General features: G+C 44.6%; 1 protein-coding gene across 8 annotated transcripts in view; it reads left to right on the top strand.

The window, feature by feature from the left end:
- The window catches only part of LOC135371405 (piggyBac transposable element-derived protein 3-like), a 140,239-nt gene that overhangs the window by 70,476 nt on the left and 50,691 nt on the right, over window positions 1–19,072 (top strand). For all 8 annotated transcript variants that reach the window (XM_064605467.1, XM_064605464.1, XM_064605465.1 and 5 more), the window contains one exon: window positions 12,209–12,334. In XM_064605467.1, coding sequence (XP_064461537.1) covers window positions 12,209–12,334 — 126 coding nt within the window. The remainder of the gene's footprint in view (window positions 1–12,208; window positions 12,335–19,072) is intronic.

The following is a 19,072-nucleotide window of genomic DNA, read 5'->3' as shown; positions in this document are numbered from 1 at the left end:
TGATTTCCTGGGGTGACCAACCGGGGAGTCTGAAAGAGATACAAAAGAGTGTATGTATTCTGAGAGAATTAGGAATTTAGGTTGCGAACTGTTGAGAGGACGCCGGGGTCCTCGTTGATCTGGCTTTTAAATTTGTAGATCAGGAACGATTCTCTTTGTTCTCTAAGGCGTTGGGATGGAAAACCCGATTGCAGAACGAAAATGGCTATGTCGTTAATTGAGTGGCCGGGTTTACTAAAATGTCGAGACACTGGCAGATTAGGTTTCTTTGATACGTCGGACCTGTGGTTGTTGAATCGGATTCGGAAGGATGTAGCTGTTTGACCGATATATTGGGCCTTGCACTCATTACATTGAATGAGATAAAGGACGTTAGAAGAGTTGCAGTTAAATAGACCATTAATTTTTGTGCGATAGTTAGAATTTGTGCTTTCTACTCTGGTAGCAGTTTGCATTAATTTACAGATCTGGCATCTGCGTCCGTTGCATGGTTGACAAGCGTTGTGTTCCGAGGACTTGTTTAACTTGGCGTTCACAAGTCTGTCTTGGATGTTCCTTGCTCGACGATAAGTAACGCGGGGTGGTTCCGGAAACACCTGACTCATGCGATCAGATTGGGTGAGGATTGCATAGTGCCGTTTAACTATGCGGTTTACGTCCGGGGCATAACCGTTGAAGCTAATAGTGAGGTTTACCGAAGAATTCTTATCATCAATCATTCTAGACAATCATCTTGAGAGCCTTGAAGAAACTTTCGCAGATAGAAAATATCCTAATCAGGTCGTAAAAGATGCCATAGCCAGAGCTAGATCAACCGATCGAGAGAACCTATTCCAAACACAGCCCCGAGCCGATAAGAATTCTTCGGTAAACCTCACTATTAGCTTCAACGGTTATGCCCCGGATGTAAACCGCATACTTAAACGGCACTATGCAATCCTCACCCAATCTGATCGCATGAGTCAGGTGTTTCCGGAACCACCCCGCGTTACTTATCGTCGAGCAAGGAACATCCAAGACAGACTTGTGAACGCCAAGTTAAACAAGTCCTCGGAACACAACGGTTGTCAACCATGCAACGGACGCAGATGCCAGATCTGTAAATTAATGCAAACTGCTACCAGAGTAGAAAGCACAAATTCTAACTATCGCACAAAAATTAATGGTCTATTTAACTGCAACTCTTCTAACGTCCTTTATCTCATTCAATGTAATGAGTGCAAGGCCCAATATATCGGTCAAACAGCTACATCCTTCCGAATCCGATTCAACAACCACAGGTCCGACGTATCAAAGAAACCTAATCTGCCAGTGTCTCGACATTTTAGTAAACCCGGCCACTCAATTAACGACATAGCCATTTTCGTTCTGCAATCGGGTTTTCCATCCCAACGCCATAGAGAACAAAGAGAATCGTTCCTGATCTACAAATTTAAAAGCCAGATCAACGAGGACCCCGGCGTCCTCTCAACAGTTCGCAACCTAAATTCCTAATTCTCTCAGAATACATACACTCTTTTGTATCTCTTTCAGACTCCCCGGTTGGTCACCCCAGGAAATCATTGCCCTCCGGCGAAGAACTTGACTGCCTATGATTCATTGTACCCCTTTACCTTTGTTTGACAAAGCACGTGTGCTGCCCTCTCTCCTTGTACATATTCCCCTCTCATTCTTTGCAATTGTCTTGCGTCACCATAGTATCCCATTCCTGTTGAAGACAGCGCTGCTGTCGAAACGTCGAATCCCCCATCTTAGTTTTTAATAAAGTCCCCCTTTTATTCCTTATCCTGTAGAAGCACCGTCTCCACTTCTGATCTTTATTGAATACCTTTATTTTTCGTGGTCAACCGCATTCGTTTATTTCAACTTATATATATATATATATATATATATATATATATATATGTTTGTAACTCAAACGTCGCCACGCCAGTACTGGACAGCTGTTTCGGCCTTGTTGGGCCTCATCAACAGTACGCAGGCAGGCAACGTTTGAGTGGATGGCGTCAGTGACGCCATCCACTCAAACGTTGCCTGCCTGCGTACTGTTGATGAGGCCCAACAAGGCCGAAACAGCTGTCCAGTACTGGCGTGGCGACGTTTGAGTTACAAACATATGCTATACGTGCAGCCAAAGAGCTCTGGCTATTTTTTTCCTTTTATACTTCACTGGCTTTGCACTGGGCTTTCAGTGAGTGAGTTATCTCACCCTGACGGGAGGAATCACGTGTTACGTGACCTTCTGACGCCATCCACTCAAACGTTGCCTGCCTGCGTACTGTTGATGAGGCCCAACAAGGCCGAAACACCTGTCCAGTACTGGCGTGGCGACGTTTGAGTTACAAACATATGCTATACGTGCAGCCAAAGAGCTCTGGCTATTTTTTTCCTTTTATATATATATATATATGGGAAAAAAAATATAGCCGGAGCTCTTTGTCTGCACGTATAGCAAATGTTTGGGTAATTTAACACATATATTTAAAAAAAGAATGGTCGACGTTTCGAGAGTGGCTTCGTCAGGACAGAAGATGTACAAAGGTTGCATATTGCTTAAATAGGTTCCGTGAGTGACGTCACAATCGGTGCAAGTATGCCACGTGTGGCAGTTGTCCGTGAGTCATATTCTGAAACATTCCGCAAGGTCAAGTCCGGGGGTTGATGTCATCTTTCTTGGGGAGCCAGCTCAGGGTGAGCTGTACTGAGGTCATAGCTGAAAAGGAAAAAAAAAAGGAAAAAAAAGTGGGAAAGTATATCCCATCTAGGCGACCACATTCCTTACTGTTGAAAGTACACCGGGATCTTCGTTAATGATTGATTGGAATTTGTAAATGAGGTAAGACTCGCGTTGTTCCCTGCGTCTATCGGAGCTAAAGTTTGATTGAAGAATAAAATGGGCGACGTCATTTATTGAATGACGAGGCTGGTTGAAATGACGAGAAACAGGAAGATTTGGCTTTTTATTAACGTCCGACCGGTGGTTGTTGAACCTGATCCGAAAATATGTTTTGGTTTGACCTACGTATTGTGCTTGACATGCGTTGCACTGAATGGCAAGAATGACGTTGGATGAATTACAGTTTAAGTCACCGTGAATTTTCACGAAAAAACTAGGATTTGTGCTCTTAAGCACATGGGCACTTTGCATTAGTCTACCTATTTGGCATCTGCGGCCGTTGCACGGATGGAAGCCTGCTGTCGGACTTGCTGGTCGGTTGACTTTGGAGCTGACTAGATTATCATAGATGTGGGGGTTCCGGAAAGATTTGCCCAATGCGTTCTGACTGAAGAAGAATACTTTGGTGGCGATTAAGTATACTGTTGATGTTTGAAACATTATTATTGAATGTTAAAATGATGTTAACAGAACCGCTGTTTGATTTGCGGTTGTGGTTTTGGAACGGAGCTTTATGATCTGCCCTGCAACCCTTCCTTATTGCTATTTCCTTATTCCTGCTAATTCCTTCTTGCGTCCTCAACTAAATTGGGTGGGAATTGGTGACTGATGAATGTTTGTTTAAGTTCGTTCAAATTTCTGTCTAGATCACTGTCTCTGGAACAGATGCGTCTATAACGAAGTGCATGACTGTAGGGGATAGCAAGTTTAGTGTGCCGCGGATGGCAACTATTGAAAGCTAGGTACTGCTGGGAATCTATAGTTTACGGAACAGGTCCGTAGTTAGGACCCCGTCAGTTAACTTTACTTGGACATCCAGGAAGTTAACAGTTAGGGCAGAGTAAGAATGGGCGAATTTGTTAGCTGGATGTGCTTGATTGGAATCGCTAATGAATATATTTATGTCGTCCTCTGAATATGGCCGAACAATGAGGATATCGTCGAGAAAACGTTTGTACAACATCGACTTTTTCTCGCGTTATGCCTCCTCCAGATCTCCCATAAAAATGTTGCATAATTTGGTGCCATCTTAGTGCCCATAGCCGTGCCACTGACTTGCAAGTAATGTTTACCGTCAAATTCAAAGTTATTTTTCAGAATAAGGTTAAGGGACATGATAGAACAGAAGGATCATATGAGTTGTCCGAAATTTTAAAAACGCCTTTTGAGCTGCAGCAATGCCATCTTCGTGGGGGATATGGGTATAGAGGGAAGCAACGTCTAACGTGACCAGCAAACTTGAAGAAGGAGCAAGAGAGAACTGATGTTCTGAGGCTGGAACAACATAGAAAGTCGTATGAATGTGTGTATGAGTGGGCAAAAATGTAAGAGTGAAATGAGGATGAGTGTGAGAGAGTGACTGGTTTGTCCCTTCAGATGACGCGCCCTTGGAAGTCGCTGGGGAGGTGTGTTAGCTTAGCTCAATTGGTAGAGCGCTGGACCGATAATCCACGAAGATGTGGATTCGAGTCCTACAGCTGGCTAAGCTTTTCACTGACTTTCATCTTTCATTGAAGAAGCAGGTTGAGAGCGACCTAATATTTCAAGGAAGTGATTTGTATCTTTAATGTAGGATGGAAGTTTCGGGGGTATATCTTTGAGAAGGTAGTCTACAAACCTGGAAATGTATTCAGTGGCCGTACTGTTGCACGAAACTATCGGGCGCCCTGGGTTCCCAGGTTTATGGATCTTGGGGAGCATGTAAAATCTGCCTGGCACGGAATCTTTAGGGAGTAAATATTCGTACAGGGTGGAGTCTTATCTTTTTGCTCGTTTTGAGGTCTTTCAGGCTACGGATAACATGTGCAGTGATCTGTTCCTAACGTAGAGAAACGGGGTAGTTGGTAAGTCATACTGCGTGGTATGCGGTATGCATACCGCGCAGAGCTTTCAGAAGCAGAAGCTTTCATTGAGGGTATGCGTACATGATTTGTCCAAGGCTGCCGTAAGTGCGGACATGATGATAGCTCTTTTCACGATCCTTGAGTGGCCTGAGTCATGTGGAAGAATACGTTTTTTGGATCTTGGGTGATAGATCCAGCACAGGTGATCAGCCTCCCGCATAATGTCCTCACTTATGGCAGCCTTGGACAAATCATGTACGCATACCCTCAATGAAAGCTTCTGCATGCAGTTAGATAGAATGAGAAGGAGCAGGCACCATGAGACCTTGTTGTTAGAGATAGCAGAAACCGAGGATGAGACCTGTTAAACTACCTTACGTCCATAGCATCACGCACAATTTAAAAAAAGTAGGAAAATGGTATGCAGTCCCTGTGGTTATCACGGCACCGAATAAACTTCTCAAGCTATGCCCTGCCATAAACAAAACAGACAAGAAGATTAGAGGTTATCAGATACAACACAAGAATAAATGGGTAGAATGTACACAAGGGGCTGTTTACAGTATCCCTTTATCATGCAGCAAAATCTATATAGGCCAAACGGGCAGATGTGTAGACACGAGGTTGAGAGAACACGCTGCTGCCCAAAAATCTAACACCCCGTCTCGTCATCTGCCAGTTCACTGCAAAAACTGCGGTTGTGAACCACTATTTCAAAACACCACAATAGCAGGTACTTTTCAAAACCAAGTGGATAGAGAGATCCTTGAAGCCTACCTGATTAATAAACCAGGTGATAAATGTGTAAGCACACCGTCCATTGATCTCAAACAAGCTGAGATAGTGTATCTCGACAATGATTCCTAATCTTCACGTGCCCTAATGTTCCTAGTGATCACGTGTTTGTGATATGCCTATGCCATGGAAATTAACTATTTAAGTGTGTCAACAATAAAATTTTCCGTTAGTTGTGAGTACGCAGCCTTCCTGTCTCTTTCTTCTGCCCTTGTCTCTCTGCTGCAAAAAAGCCTGAAGTGTGATCTGTTCCGAAATCATTACGTTTTTGGAGGTGGGACAGGCTACGGTGTTCAGCTGGCGATAAATGTGGCTTTGATTTGTGGTTGGATGAATGACTGTACGCGTTAATAATATCCTTTTGAACTGCGCGTATATACGAGGGGTGTTCAAGCCAAACCGGGGCTTTCTGTCTCCTGAGTGTACAAATGGCTCGCCCTACTTCTTTTTCGTCATTTTCACACGCGACAGGCCTCCGCGTTCACCACGTGGTGGTCCAAAGTTTCTGCAAAACAGAAGACACGTGCTGGACAAGATGGCCGACAACGAGGTGAGCGCGCACAACGAACAGCGAATTGTCGTGAAGTTTCTCATGAATGAAGGCGTAATGTCATCTGAAATTCACAGAAGACTTCAGGCTCAGTATGGCCACGATAGACTTAGCCGCAGCAAAGCATTTGAGTGGTGCAAACGGTTCCGAGACGGCCGTACATCAGTGCAGGACGATCCCGATCGGGGCGGCTCAGAGTCGAGTAGAGTTCCTGAGAACATCCAACTTGTGGAGCGCCTGATCCTCAAGGACCGACGGATAACATGTCTCGAACTGGCTCGAAAGACGGACCTGTCTGTGGGAACGTTGAACGCTATCATTCATAAACACCTCCACTTTTGGAAAGCCGGGCCCCCTCACCAAAGGAGTCCTCCTCCTACAGGACAATGCACGCCCGCATACCGCGCATCTCACGACACGCACCTTACAGGAACTTGGCTGGGAGTTGCTGCCACATCCTCCTTACAGTCCAGACCTCGCCCCAAGCGATTTCCATCTCTTCGGGCCACTAAAGGTGTTCCTTGGGGGCCACCACTTCAGCTGCGACGACGAAGTCAAGAATGCGGTCCGATCATGGCTGCTATGCGCCGGTAAGGATATCTACGCTGCTGGCATCCAAGCCCTCGTGGAACGCTGGGACAGGTGCATTAGTGCAGCTGGAGATTACGTTGAAAAATAGAACTAATTTCTCACCTGTAAGTTCATTTTACTTTTGCCAAAAATGAAAAGTCCCGGTATGACTAGAACGCCCCTCGTACATATCCAGGGCTTTATCACGGTTACTGTCTGGTGTAAAGCTGGATGGCTGTTTGAAAGGGTTCGAGTCTGACTTGGGCTTGTCATGGAAGTATTCTTTGAGGTGTAAGCGGCGGGCAAAGTTATCTAAATCTATGTGAAGTTGATATTCGTTTAATTTATTGTCACTGGGACAAAACGAGAGTCCATGGCTGAGTAAAGATATTTCGGAATCAGTTAGAATATGGGATGACAAGTTAACAACATTATGATACTTGGGGATTCCAGATGACTGGGATCAGTTGAGGCGGCATCTTGATTCTCATTACAAAGTGGGTGCTGGTCCTGTGATGACATACTAGTAATTTGGACAATACTTATAGGGTGATCATCCCGTAATGTAGTTTTGAACTCAGTTGGGACATCCTGGCTAACTTCGTCTCTGGCTAGCTTTTTACTTTTACTGGAGTGCACAGCATCTTCGCATCTTCCCTGTTCCTAGCGAAGCGTGCTAAATCTGAGTGATGGTTGTCACCAAGAGCAACTTTATCGCGAAGAATTTTAGCTTCCTGAGAAAATTGGCTGATAGTGTCATCACAGTGGGATAATAAAACGTCGGTTAACGCGGTGGAGGTATTGTTGAGAATCTCATTCCACTTATCTTGGTGTTCATTTTTGAGGGGGAAAGTGGGTCTGAAGTTGATAGCAAGTCCTCTAGGAATTTTGTTGTGCTGCTTGTAGAGTTGTAAAGTTTCACTATGAGAGCTATACCGTATAGATTTATCGGTTAGTTTTTCTAAGTACCGGGATCGGTGGCTCAGTCGGTAGACACATTGCACTCACTGGCGAACCAAGAAACTTAAAACTCTTTAAAAAACTTGAAACTCTTTAAAATCCGCTTATACCCTGATCTTCCTGATATTCGCTCGGCCTTTCTTCTCAAGGTTGCCACTCCTCCAACTGGTCTCCCTGATCCCGTGTTCTTACAATGCCCTGTTGTTCCTGCCTTTTCGCGCTTTTAATCATGATCTACCGAACCGCCCAATTTTTAACCCTCTTTGGTAATATGTAGCTCCTGCCGAAGAATGACTTCTGCTGGGGAGCAGGTCAGGAAGATGTGTGTCTGTTTCACTTGATGCAAATGCCACGACTTGACCTTGTGCATTACGCAGATAGTTGTGAAGCACACACACTGCTTTGACATATGCCTTTGCTCTATCTGTCTCTTGTTGTAACAGTGTATGGACAAACCTAAAGTGATATGATGAGATTCCCAAAGCGCTCTGAACTACCCTCCAGGCCCTGGACAACCTAGAGATGATTACGAAGTAGTAAGCACCATACACAAAAGCACGGCGTGCACAAACAAAAGCATTGTCACTGACCATGTGAAGTATCACACAAATGCAGCCATTTACACTGAGATGATACACCTGTAGTTGATGGGCTGCGTTCCAGAACTTACTTGGGTTGACCCAAGAGTAGTCTCCACGTTCCAAAATCAACTCAATGACTTCACAACCCCCGTTCCAAAAGCGGGTCGTCTACTCGGGAGTAGCTACCCGAGATTGACTCACTCTACTCCCTATCAGACGGGGGTAACTAAGAGTAGTGACATCAAAAATGTCGTCTGCATTGAAATCTATGGTCTTCTGCTTTCGCTGCAGCTTGTCTCGGCAGCATCATGGAGGACTCAAGAAATTTCAGAGCACATTTTCTGACCTGATGTTTTCTTCAGAACACAATGCACGAAACTACGAGGGGTGTTCAAGTCAAACCGGGACTTTCTGTCTCCTGAGTGTACAAATGGCTCGCGCTACCTCTTTTTCGTCATTTTCACACGTGATAGGCCTCCGTGTTCACCACGTGGTGGTCCAAACTTTGCTTGAAACAGAAGACATGTGCTGGACAAGATTGCTGACAACGAGGTCAGCGCGCACATCGAACAGCGAAGTTTGTCATGAAGTTTCTCGTGATTGAAGTCATAAAGTTATCTGAAATTCACAGGAGACTTCAGACTCAGTATGGCCATGATACACTTAGCCGCAGCAAAGTGTTTGAGTGGTGCAAACGGTTCCGAGACGGCCGTACATCAGTGCAGGTCGATCCCGGCCGGGTGGGCTCAGAGCCCAGTGAGTTCCTGAGAACATCCAACTTGTGGTCCTCATCCTCAAGGACCGACGGATAACACAAACTGGCTCAAAAGATGGAGCTTTCTGTGGGAATGTTGAACACTATCATTCATGAACACCTCCAGTTTTGGAAAGTTAGTGCCCGTTGGGTCCCGAGGCAGCTGTCCGTGTTTGACCTGCAGAGAAGACTGGAAATCTCCCAAGAGCTAAGGTACCGTTTCGACACTGAAGGACAGCCGTTCCTTGATGGGATCATCACGTGCGATGAAACGTGGGTGCACCATTTAACTCCTGTGTCTAAACGCGCACCAAAACAGTGGAAGCATCCGGGCTCGCCAGCTCCCAAGAAGTTCCGAAGCACCCGCGGGTAAGGCCATGGCCACGGTTTTCTGGGACAAGGCTGGCGTTCATGTTGATTTTCTGCCCAGTGGTACAACCATCAATAGTGCACATTACTGTCAGCTTCTCAGGGATGTGCATAAGGTGCTGAAGCAAAAGTGGCCGGGCCTCATCACCAAAGGAGTCCTCCTCCTACAGGACAACGCACGCCCGCATACCGCACATCTCACGATACGCACCTTACAGGAACTTGGCTGGGAGTTGCTGCCATATCCCCCTTACAGTCCAGACCTCGCCCCCACCGATTTCCATCTCTTCGGGCCAGTGAAGGCGTTCCCTGGGGGCAGCCGTCAGCTACGACGACGAGGTCAAGAATGCGGTCCGATCATGGCTGCTACGCGCTGGTAAGGATTTCTACGCTGCTGGTATCCAAGCCCTCGTGATACGCTGGGACAGGTGCATTAGTGCAGTTACGTTGAAAAATAAAACTAATTTCTCACCTGTAAGTTCATTTTACTTTTGCGAAAAATAAAAAGTCCCGGTTTGACTTGAACACCCCTCGTATAAACGTTTTAAAACTTATATGCGCGTGCCGTGTACTATGGAGTAGCAGCATCAAAAGTGTGTAGCCATGTGCTGGTTGTAACATACGTCGAACAAGAGGCACTTTGCTTCAGATGGGAGAGGTTGGGCAACACTGGATAATGTACAAGGCTCTCCAACATCATGTACCAGGTAATGTACGGAAATGGAAATTAATGAGAAGGAGTGTTCGGATGTTAAGAATACATTGCAGCAGGTCTTAGATGCTGAAGTATATCATAATAAGTGACTTTTCTTAATTATACGGGTACTACACGAACAAGCAACTTTATTGCGGGAAATGTCTGCATAGATAATAGTGCAAACACAAAAGTCAGAGTTCAATTTGACTGCACGCGATCATCTGAGTCTTCTGTCACGCCTCCTCATGTGGCTCTGCATCTCAGCAAGATTATGTTCACTGACCACAGAATATTTTTTCTTCCGCTGCGTGTCTGCTTGTGTCGTATGCTAGCAGTACTGCTTTGAGCACACTCATTTGCATTTTGTAATGCCATAATAATATTCTACAATTTTCTTCAGTATTGTTCAGATGCTCTTCACATTTTTTCCATGATATATTCTGGGGCGTTCTTTCTTCCTCGCTCGCATTGACTGACATCTCGCCCACTAAAGTCACTTGTGCTGATACGTGGTGAAACGTGGCGTGAAAACTGTATGTTGTACTATCTGTGAAGCCTATGCTCCCTGCTAAGCCTTGTGTGTATGCAAGTTTGGTTACCTTTGTATAGCATCATTGACCATGTTAGGCTATTGTTTCTGCATCTGTCATACAATATTCACCATGACATGCACTTCTATTGTTTGAGAAATTTGGTTAATTCCAAAACAGCATTATTTAACCGGCCTCGGTGGCTCAGTCGGTAGCGTGTTCGCCTTCTGATCCCGAGATCGCGGGTTCGAACTCGGCCGAGGACGCCAGCAACTTGGTGGCAGGGTACAAGTTGCTTAGACACGCCGTCTTCCGCGAGGGACGTTAAATACCGGGTGCCGTGTGATGATCTTTCATCGCACGTTAAAGAACCCTCAGGTGGGCAAAAGCAATCCACAGACCGACCGCTGTGGCGTCGCTCATGATCTCAGTTGTCTCGCGACGTAAACACCCAATTATTATTATTATTATCAAAACAGCATTAACTCTTCAAGTGTAGAAAATTGTGGAATATTGATTTTTAAATACACCAAGGGTCCTTACAGACTTCATTTCCTTACAGTTGTGCATCGTAGGGGATTGAATGTGTCACAGAAAGAAATTGCAGCTTGAGAATGCTTTACACAGTCTCAAAGCACTCCATGCATCACTGACTGAGTTTCGATGTTGTGCCACTGGTGCTTTTTACACTGCGTAGAAAATATGTCTCTTGAGGATATACAGTCGCTTTGCTGGACAATGAGAAGGCAAAATGAACAATATGTCCAAAGCAGCCTGTTAACCTTTTTGCAGACCTCATTATTTGATGATAAATACCTATACTGGCAGTTGAACTCATTTCCAGTCATGACATATCTTGTATGGTATAGAGAATTCTGATGACTAACCTGTAAGTGCATAACTAACCATTACTAACCACATGGAGAACACTAGGGGCATTCCACAAATATGCCCCTTACCACTCTTCTCCAGCTTCCTTTTCTACTTACTTCTAATTTACCTGCATTGCTGCGCACTGCTCGATGTATTCAAACCTCTACATTATTGCCTTCAGATCCTTTATATCTGGGGCCTAGTATTTTCATATTTTATGTTTTTGAAATTACAGGATAGGAATTGGGTGTTATTTCAGGAACACTGAAACAGGGTAATATCTGGCACTACATGTGTTTGGTGGAAAAACAGATTTTCAGGTGAAGAAACAAAAATAAAGGTCGTTCTCACGTTTTAGATGAACATGATGTGCGGAACGGTCATACTGAATGTACAGTGCATAGTATTCTCAACTGCTTGTATTGGTAGTGTATACAGGAAACGAATACACAGAAGAGGACAGGACAGGTGCCGAGGACAGCCAAGGGTTTTGCTGATTCCTAAAACTATTATGCCCTATTTATATCCTCTGTGTTCTGCTCACTTTATGTTTTCCAAAATAACCTGCAGTTCAAGGGCAATAGTACCTCTGAAGAATTAATGTTGTTTACCATAGTCCTGTGTGCCAGCATTAACACTATTCCACCAACACATATGGCACTCCAGCATGTCATATCATGCAGAGTGCTTGCTAGAATAGTCTTCAGTATATTGTTGGCTCCCATCTGTGTTGTAGTCTGTATTAACAGCATACTCAAGGCTGCTTTGCTTTTTTGGTGATCCCTTTAGAAGCGGAAATAAGTTCAAGTGGTTTCATCAGCATCAAGGAAGAGCCCCAATGCAGCAGCTCTTCTGTTCCACCAGACACGTGGATACATGAAAGCATCGAAGACCTTATCACAGACAACCGTCCAGGTGAAACATCTATACAATCATACCCTGCTTACCTACAACACAGCTGGTAGAAAAACATATTTACATTACATTTTATTTACATTACTCTGAACTGCCCTGCTATCATTTGTTTTTCACCCAGATTTCCAGAATTTGAATCTTGTTTTGAATGTCAAGTACTTGAAACATTTGGCTTCAAACTGGAACCATTTAAATGTGCTAATTTAAAAAATTGTTACGCTTGCTACAGCTTGGATTTTCTCAGGTAATTGTTATTGTTCAGAAGAATCTGCTACATTTGAACTTCATTTTAAAATATTGGTTTCAGGGGTACCCCTTGTATATGAGCCCCTTCAGCTAGCGAGCTACACCCCCTATCGCATGGCAAATTGAATGTCATTCCCAGTGAATGACATTCGTTCATTGCCACATGGTGACAGCAAATGGCATTTCAAGTTTCGGGACCTCGTTCGCTTTTCCCTCTCACGCCAACTGCATGCCCTCAATGGTAGAGAGACGTCACAAAAGAACATTTAAGCAAACAGAAAATAATCGCAAATGGAAAGCTGTTGTCCGTTACGTTTTTCTGTGTCTCTTTATTTCTGAAATTAAGCAAGGGAGTCTTTGATGCAACGTTCCAATGCTTCTGCACTTATCGTAGAACATGAAGGAAAAACAAGGTACAAGTTTCCAGCGATGCAGAATCAAAAATAACAAAGACGGTTAAGAGCATCAACTGTTTACTATATACATAAAAAACACGACTTTCGTGCAGTAAGCTGCACTTCTTCAGGTTTGAGGACCTGTTACAAGTGGTGAAGCATATATCAAAAAACCAAGTCACATGGTACAAGAGAAAAGGGTACGGGTGAAGAGAACTACAAACGCAATACTCGGGTATAAGGTGTACATTTTTTTGCCCAAAAATATAGCACCACAGACAAAGTGTGTTCAATATGTGGGGGAAAATTTTAACCCAAATTTTTCACAGAGACACAACAGCGACACCAACACACTGACTGAAGACAAACACTGCCAGCATACTTTGATTTGCCAGACGCTGATGTCATACTACTCTGAGAGACAGTGACAAATGCATGCAGACAAAATCCCTACGGTGTGACAGGTTTTGATGACAAAACATGCGCACAAACTGTGCCTGATGACATGTCATCAGCGCTTTGATCGTTGCTCAAAATATATCGCCGACAAGTGAAATGTACTGCACGAAATGCTTTTTTCTTTTTTTAAGAAAGTTGATTTAATGTGCCATGGGCGATTTAGAAACAGCATTAAATGGTAGAAGCACCTGCATTTATTTAATAACAGTCAAACGTTTTGCAAGCTTTCGTGCTTGAAACTTGCATAGCCTAAATACGGGACTTGCCGGTCACCCGATCATTGAACAATCCAGTGGCACACTTGTAGCACTCTACCAGTTATGCGGAAACATAAAACATTGCAACAAACTCGGCAGGTGAACAGTAAAGCGGAACAAATGGAACTTGAGGTCATAACAAATTGCACTTACGGTTAAAGCAATTGGAACTTGCGGTTAGGGATTGTCCAGAAGTTCAACCTTGGGGGTTCCTCATCGCGTGGAACTGTGCAGCATAGATTGAAGAGTTATGAAGTCAGTGCTCGGAGCTCCGATGATGAATCATAAACCAGAGTAGGGTTCATCAATGCACACAACACATATAACAGACAGCACAATTCCACTCCACGTAATGCAGTCATGAAGCGCCCAATACACCACGGAAAGCGGTGTATCTGTAGATCGAGCCAGAAAGAATGCAGGTCTGTGCTGAACGGCTGCCAGGAATCAACCGAGGCACACTTGTTCGTTTCCTCGTCATCTTGTAGCTCTTGTCACTGAGGGCGCTACAGTGGTGACCCTCCAGACCGTACTAGAAAGAAACGGTCGAAGAGGACCAAGTGGCATGCTTGGTGAGAGTTGGGTGACGTGTAAAGACGTGGTCGAGAGTGAGACGAGCGGACAACGAGAGGCAGGATGGGATGTAGAGAGGCTTGACTCTGTCGAGGGAGACAGTGTCGGGCTTGCCGAACAGTCTTGGGTGTCCGGGGTAGAATCAGATAGGGACTGGAGTAGAGTGGTGTCAGCGAGGGTTTCACATGGTCGGCTCTGATGAAAGCACGAGTCGCAGTGGTTTGGTCTTGGCTGGCGAAAACTATGCGCCATTTCGGCATGTGAGGTCGAACTGAAGTGACACGCTGAAATAAATCCTTTAGGTCGTGAACGTCACTGTGAGATTGTTGAGGTGAGGAAATCTCCAGGGAGAGGCAGTGGAGAACCATAAATGAACTCTGCTCATGCACGTTGGAGATCGTACCTTACGACAGCCCGTATGGCGAGTAACGCAAAGGGAGTGTGTGTGGAGAAGAATGCCACTGATGTCATGTGTCAGTGATACATTGTTGCAGCACTGCACCGACAGCAGAACTTGAGTTGTCCAGCATGAGGCGGGTGGGCGTAGAGTTTTGCGGATGAATGAGCAGGGCGGCTTTCGTGAGCGCCAGTTTAATTGCTGCAAAAGCAGCGTCCGCAGTCTCTCACTCTGGATATGCTGCTGATGACTTTATTTTCGTGCAGAACAAGTCCGTGAGAGGCCAAACGATTTCTGTGTAATTGGCGATAAAACAGGGCTGGCAATTGACAAGACCAAGGAAGCAACAGAGCTGATAAATAGTGGTTGGCTTCAGAAAGTCCGTGATGGCTTTGATCATGTGAACCGGAGGATGTATACTTCCGGACGGGACATGAAGGCCGAGGAATTCGAGCTGCGCCACTTCAGAGGTGCATTTTTTGGCATTGACAACAAGGTCGTTTTTTTGGAGTCTGGTGAAGAGCTGGCGTATACATGCTGTTGGTGCTGCTCAGGAGATGAACTGAAGACAAGCAAGTCATCAGTGTAGGCTACCACAAAGTGCAGTCCCCTGATTACTCAGTTGATGAAACGTTGCAAGGTTTGAGCAGAGTTCGCAGGCCAAGGGGCATTCTGACATACTCAAACAAACTGAAGAGAGTGGTGATGGCTTGCTTCGGTATGTGCTCAGGCTCCATGGGGATCTGATTAAGTGAGGATTGGCTTTAACTAGGGTGATCGTGGGAACTGTATTAGCCTCCGCTAAAAGTTCAGAAATATTGTCGATATGCGGTAGAGGGTATTGGTCAGGGATTGGGTTCTCATACAGGGCTCTATAATTACCGCATGACTTCTAGTGATTGGCCTCCCAGGGTGTCTACCAACCTGGAAAACAGGGAATAGTCAGTGAATTTTGATGTGACTGTAAAAGTCAGGGAATTTGGCTAAAAAGCAGCTGAAGTCAGGGAAAATCGCAGACAAGTGCCGTGATGATGCGCGGCAAATCGCGAGTGCGGACCGGTGGTTGAGAGGCGATGCCGGAGCAACGTTACTGCGAGTAGCAGTTCACCAGTATGACAAGCTGTGACGCAGCAAAGTAGGGTAGCCTCACTAATACTTAATAAATGGTCTGTTTTATGGTGGATCTGGTATCAAAACGTATGAGCAGGCACTAAGTTCCCTTTTGTTTTTGTCAGGGAATTCGCTTGAAATAGTCAGTGAAAACCTGGAAAAGTCAGGGAATTTGAAGGCTGCAGTTTGGTAGACACCCTGCCTCCTTCTTAGGAACAGCAGGAACACAGCAGTGGCGAAACCCAATTTCCGGCGGATGGTTGTATGATTCCAAGTGACAACATATGCACAAACTCGCCCTGAGCTATAGCAAGGCGTTCCCCTGAAAGACACTGGAATCTTGCAGTGACTGGTGGGGCTGCTGGTTCTATGCGATGAGTGGCATTGTGCTTCACTGACGCAGAAAGGGTGCACGGCTTGACGAGTTCTTAGAATCATGACCAGATCCTCTTGTAGCGTCAACTTCGTTTACCCCTGTATTCATATTAGTCAGTTTTCTGCCGGCAGACAGTCTTGAAGGAGTGAGAGTGTGGTCAAGGAAAACGGGGTCACCACCCGTCTGAAGACACCCGCTCGTCCTCTAGCATTCACACGAGGTGGTTTTCCGACGGTCAGTCCTTTTCTGTCTTCGCACTTGCATCTCGTTTGTGTATAGCAGGGGATGGATCAACGAAAGCGATAGAGGAGTGCAGGCACATGAAACACCCAGACAAGATGTGGGCAAAGGAATGGATATTGAAGAAGCGTCATGAAATGCAAAACTGTCTCATCCCAGATCTCTGTGCCAAACGCCTATCTGAGTATTTTGAGAATGGACGTGAAGACATTTGATGTTATGCTCCACAAATTACAGAAGCGTATCTCGAAGCTGGGCACGAATATGCGCGATAGCGTGCCGGGAAGTGACCGGCTGATGATGACGTTGCGATATCTGGCTACAGGTAGGCAATAATAACTTTTCTTAAACTCAATCTTTAGTTCCCTTTTGGATGGAAGAGTAGCTTTCAATTATGGTAAAAGTTCTATACATACTTGTATTGGAAAGGTACAAGCAAGCGATTGTGTGCAGTCAAAGTTCGTTCAGGGAAAGAAATGTCAGCTTTCATTCTTACTTTGTGTTCCGTTCACTGCATTGCAGGCATCCATCTATGCATTGGATAATTGTTCCGAAGCTGTCGCGCTAGCGGATATTATACATGCGTGTTGCATCATTTGCAGGGGAAAGCCAAGCATAGTTGGCGTTCCTGTTCCAAATGGGCCACGGTACAGTGAATGCCATTCTATGGGACACATGCAAAGCAATTCTGGCCGAATTTGGACATTTGATACAGCTACCAAGAAGCGAACAGGAGTGGCTGGACAAAGCCCAGGACTTCCATATGTTGTGGCAATATCCTAACTATGTGGCGGCCATGGACGGCAAACATGTCAAAATCGTGAAACCTGGAAAAACGGATCGCTGTACTACAGCTACAAGAAGTCATTCAGTATGATACTTGTCATGCTCGTTGATGCATGGCAGAACATATTGTATGCTCACAGTGGTACGCCAAGTGATGGTGGACGTGATGGCAAGCGCAAGTGATGGTGGCGTGTGGGCAAGAACGCCATTTGGAAAGCAGGTTTCAAGTGGCACCGCAAGCCTGCCTATAAGCGTAAACCTCACCAACTCATCCCTGTTTTTGTCAGCCGTGATAGTAGCTGATGACGCCTTCCCGTTGCCGAAAAATGTCATGACACCCTATCCTGGGTTGTCCCTCAACCCGGAAAAGAGGACCTTCAACTATAAGCTATTGAGAGCACGGATGATTATAGAGAGTGCATTTGGAGTGCTTTCAAATCACTTCAGGGTTTCCAGAGAAAGTGTCTTTGCTCATACAAACAGTCTGCGTTCTCCATAACTTACTCAAGCAGTGCGACCCATCCTTCATGTGAACTGCACCCTAACTGCATCACCCAGTCTAGGGCATTTGATATACCACCAATGCACGCACGATATTCGTCGCGCGTAGCCTTTGTGCGCGGCACTCTGCGGTCTTACTTCAGCACAGGGATGCGCATAAATACATTTTTTCAGTATTTAAATATACCTAAATACAAAATAGTTTGTTGAAAGGGGTATTTAAATGCAAAATATAGTACAGTATTTAAATACTAACTACTACCATAAATACTAGGAGGAAAATGTCATCTGGAATTACACAAATAACGATGCTTATAACAACAAATCAGCAAAAAACAATAGCATTTATTTGTTACATTATCATGGGGGTTTTAATATTAGAAGTTTCTCGAAGACAGCATCTTTTAGGCATTTTCTGTTCGGCCGTACAATCAGATTCGTAAAGGAGAACAGCATCTCCACAGGTGCCGATGAACAAAGTCTTATACTAAATTTGCCGAAGATGCTTCGTACAACAAGGTAATTGGCTAGTCGCGACCGTTGTCTACAACAACAGTGAAAAACTTGCAATCTAAAATGGTTTGTTGTGTGCATATGCTAGCGCAAACACGGAATAACTGCATCCCAAACTCTCCCTTCTTCCCGAATGGTCAAATGCAAGGCGACTTTAAGATATAAGTCAGTATATACTGTATTTAGGAGTATTTATAAAGTATTTACAAAAACAAACACCGAAAAATTGGTATTTAAATATAATTATCAATAAATTTTTTTGAGTCTGTATTTAGATACAAAATATAAATACATGTATTTATATTTTAAATAGTATTTTAATTACAGTGTATGTAAATACTGCCCATCCCTGCTTCAGCACAAGTGGATCTCTGTACCAGTGATGAAAGCTGTTTTGTGTTGTTGTTTTTTTTGCTTTTTTCAGCTCAGTTGTCTCTTTTTCAAAACATTTTCAACCATTGCATGATCACTGTGGTGCTTCCTATGGTTAATGCTGAATAGCACGTCATCTTTGCACCACATGCTCATGTTCCTCTGCACACTCCTCCATTTGTGTGCAGGATGTACGAGTTTAAAAGATTAAAATGTGTGCTTATCGTATATTGTATTGTAATGTGTATCGCAATTCTAAGATCTGGCTACAGTGCTGATTGCGAACGTAAAATTTCTGTAATTTATTTTTTTTCTTTGGAACCACAAGGATTAAACGTGCACGGCGGTCCCCTGCAGTTGCTGAATCCATAATGTAGCTGTGCATTCTTCATAATATCCCAATTTTCTTTTGAGCCCCTAAGGTCACTTGGGCCTTCCCACGCAATGCAACAAGAGTTCTGTGTTTCACGTACGCTGCTTGCAACTTATCTTATGACGTCCCATACATGTGCC

Source organism: Ornithodoros turicata, unplaced genomic scaffold (genome assembly GCF_037126465.1).
Source record: "Ornithodoros turicata isolate Travis unplaced genomic scaffold, ASM3712646v1 Chromosome11, whole genome shotgun sequence".
Lineage (NCBI taxonomy): Eukaryota > Metazoa > Arthropoda > Arachnida > Ixodida > Argasidae > Ornithodoros > Ornithodoros turicata.
Note: the sequence above shows the minus strand (reverse complement) of the source record. Positions and strands in the feature narration are given on the sequence as shown.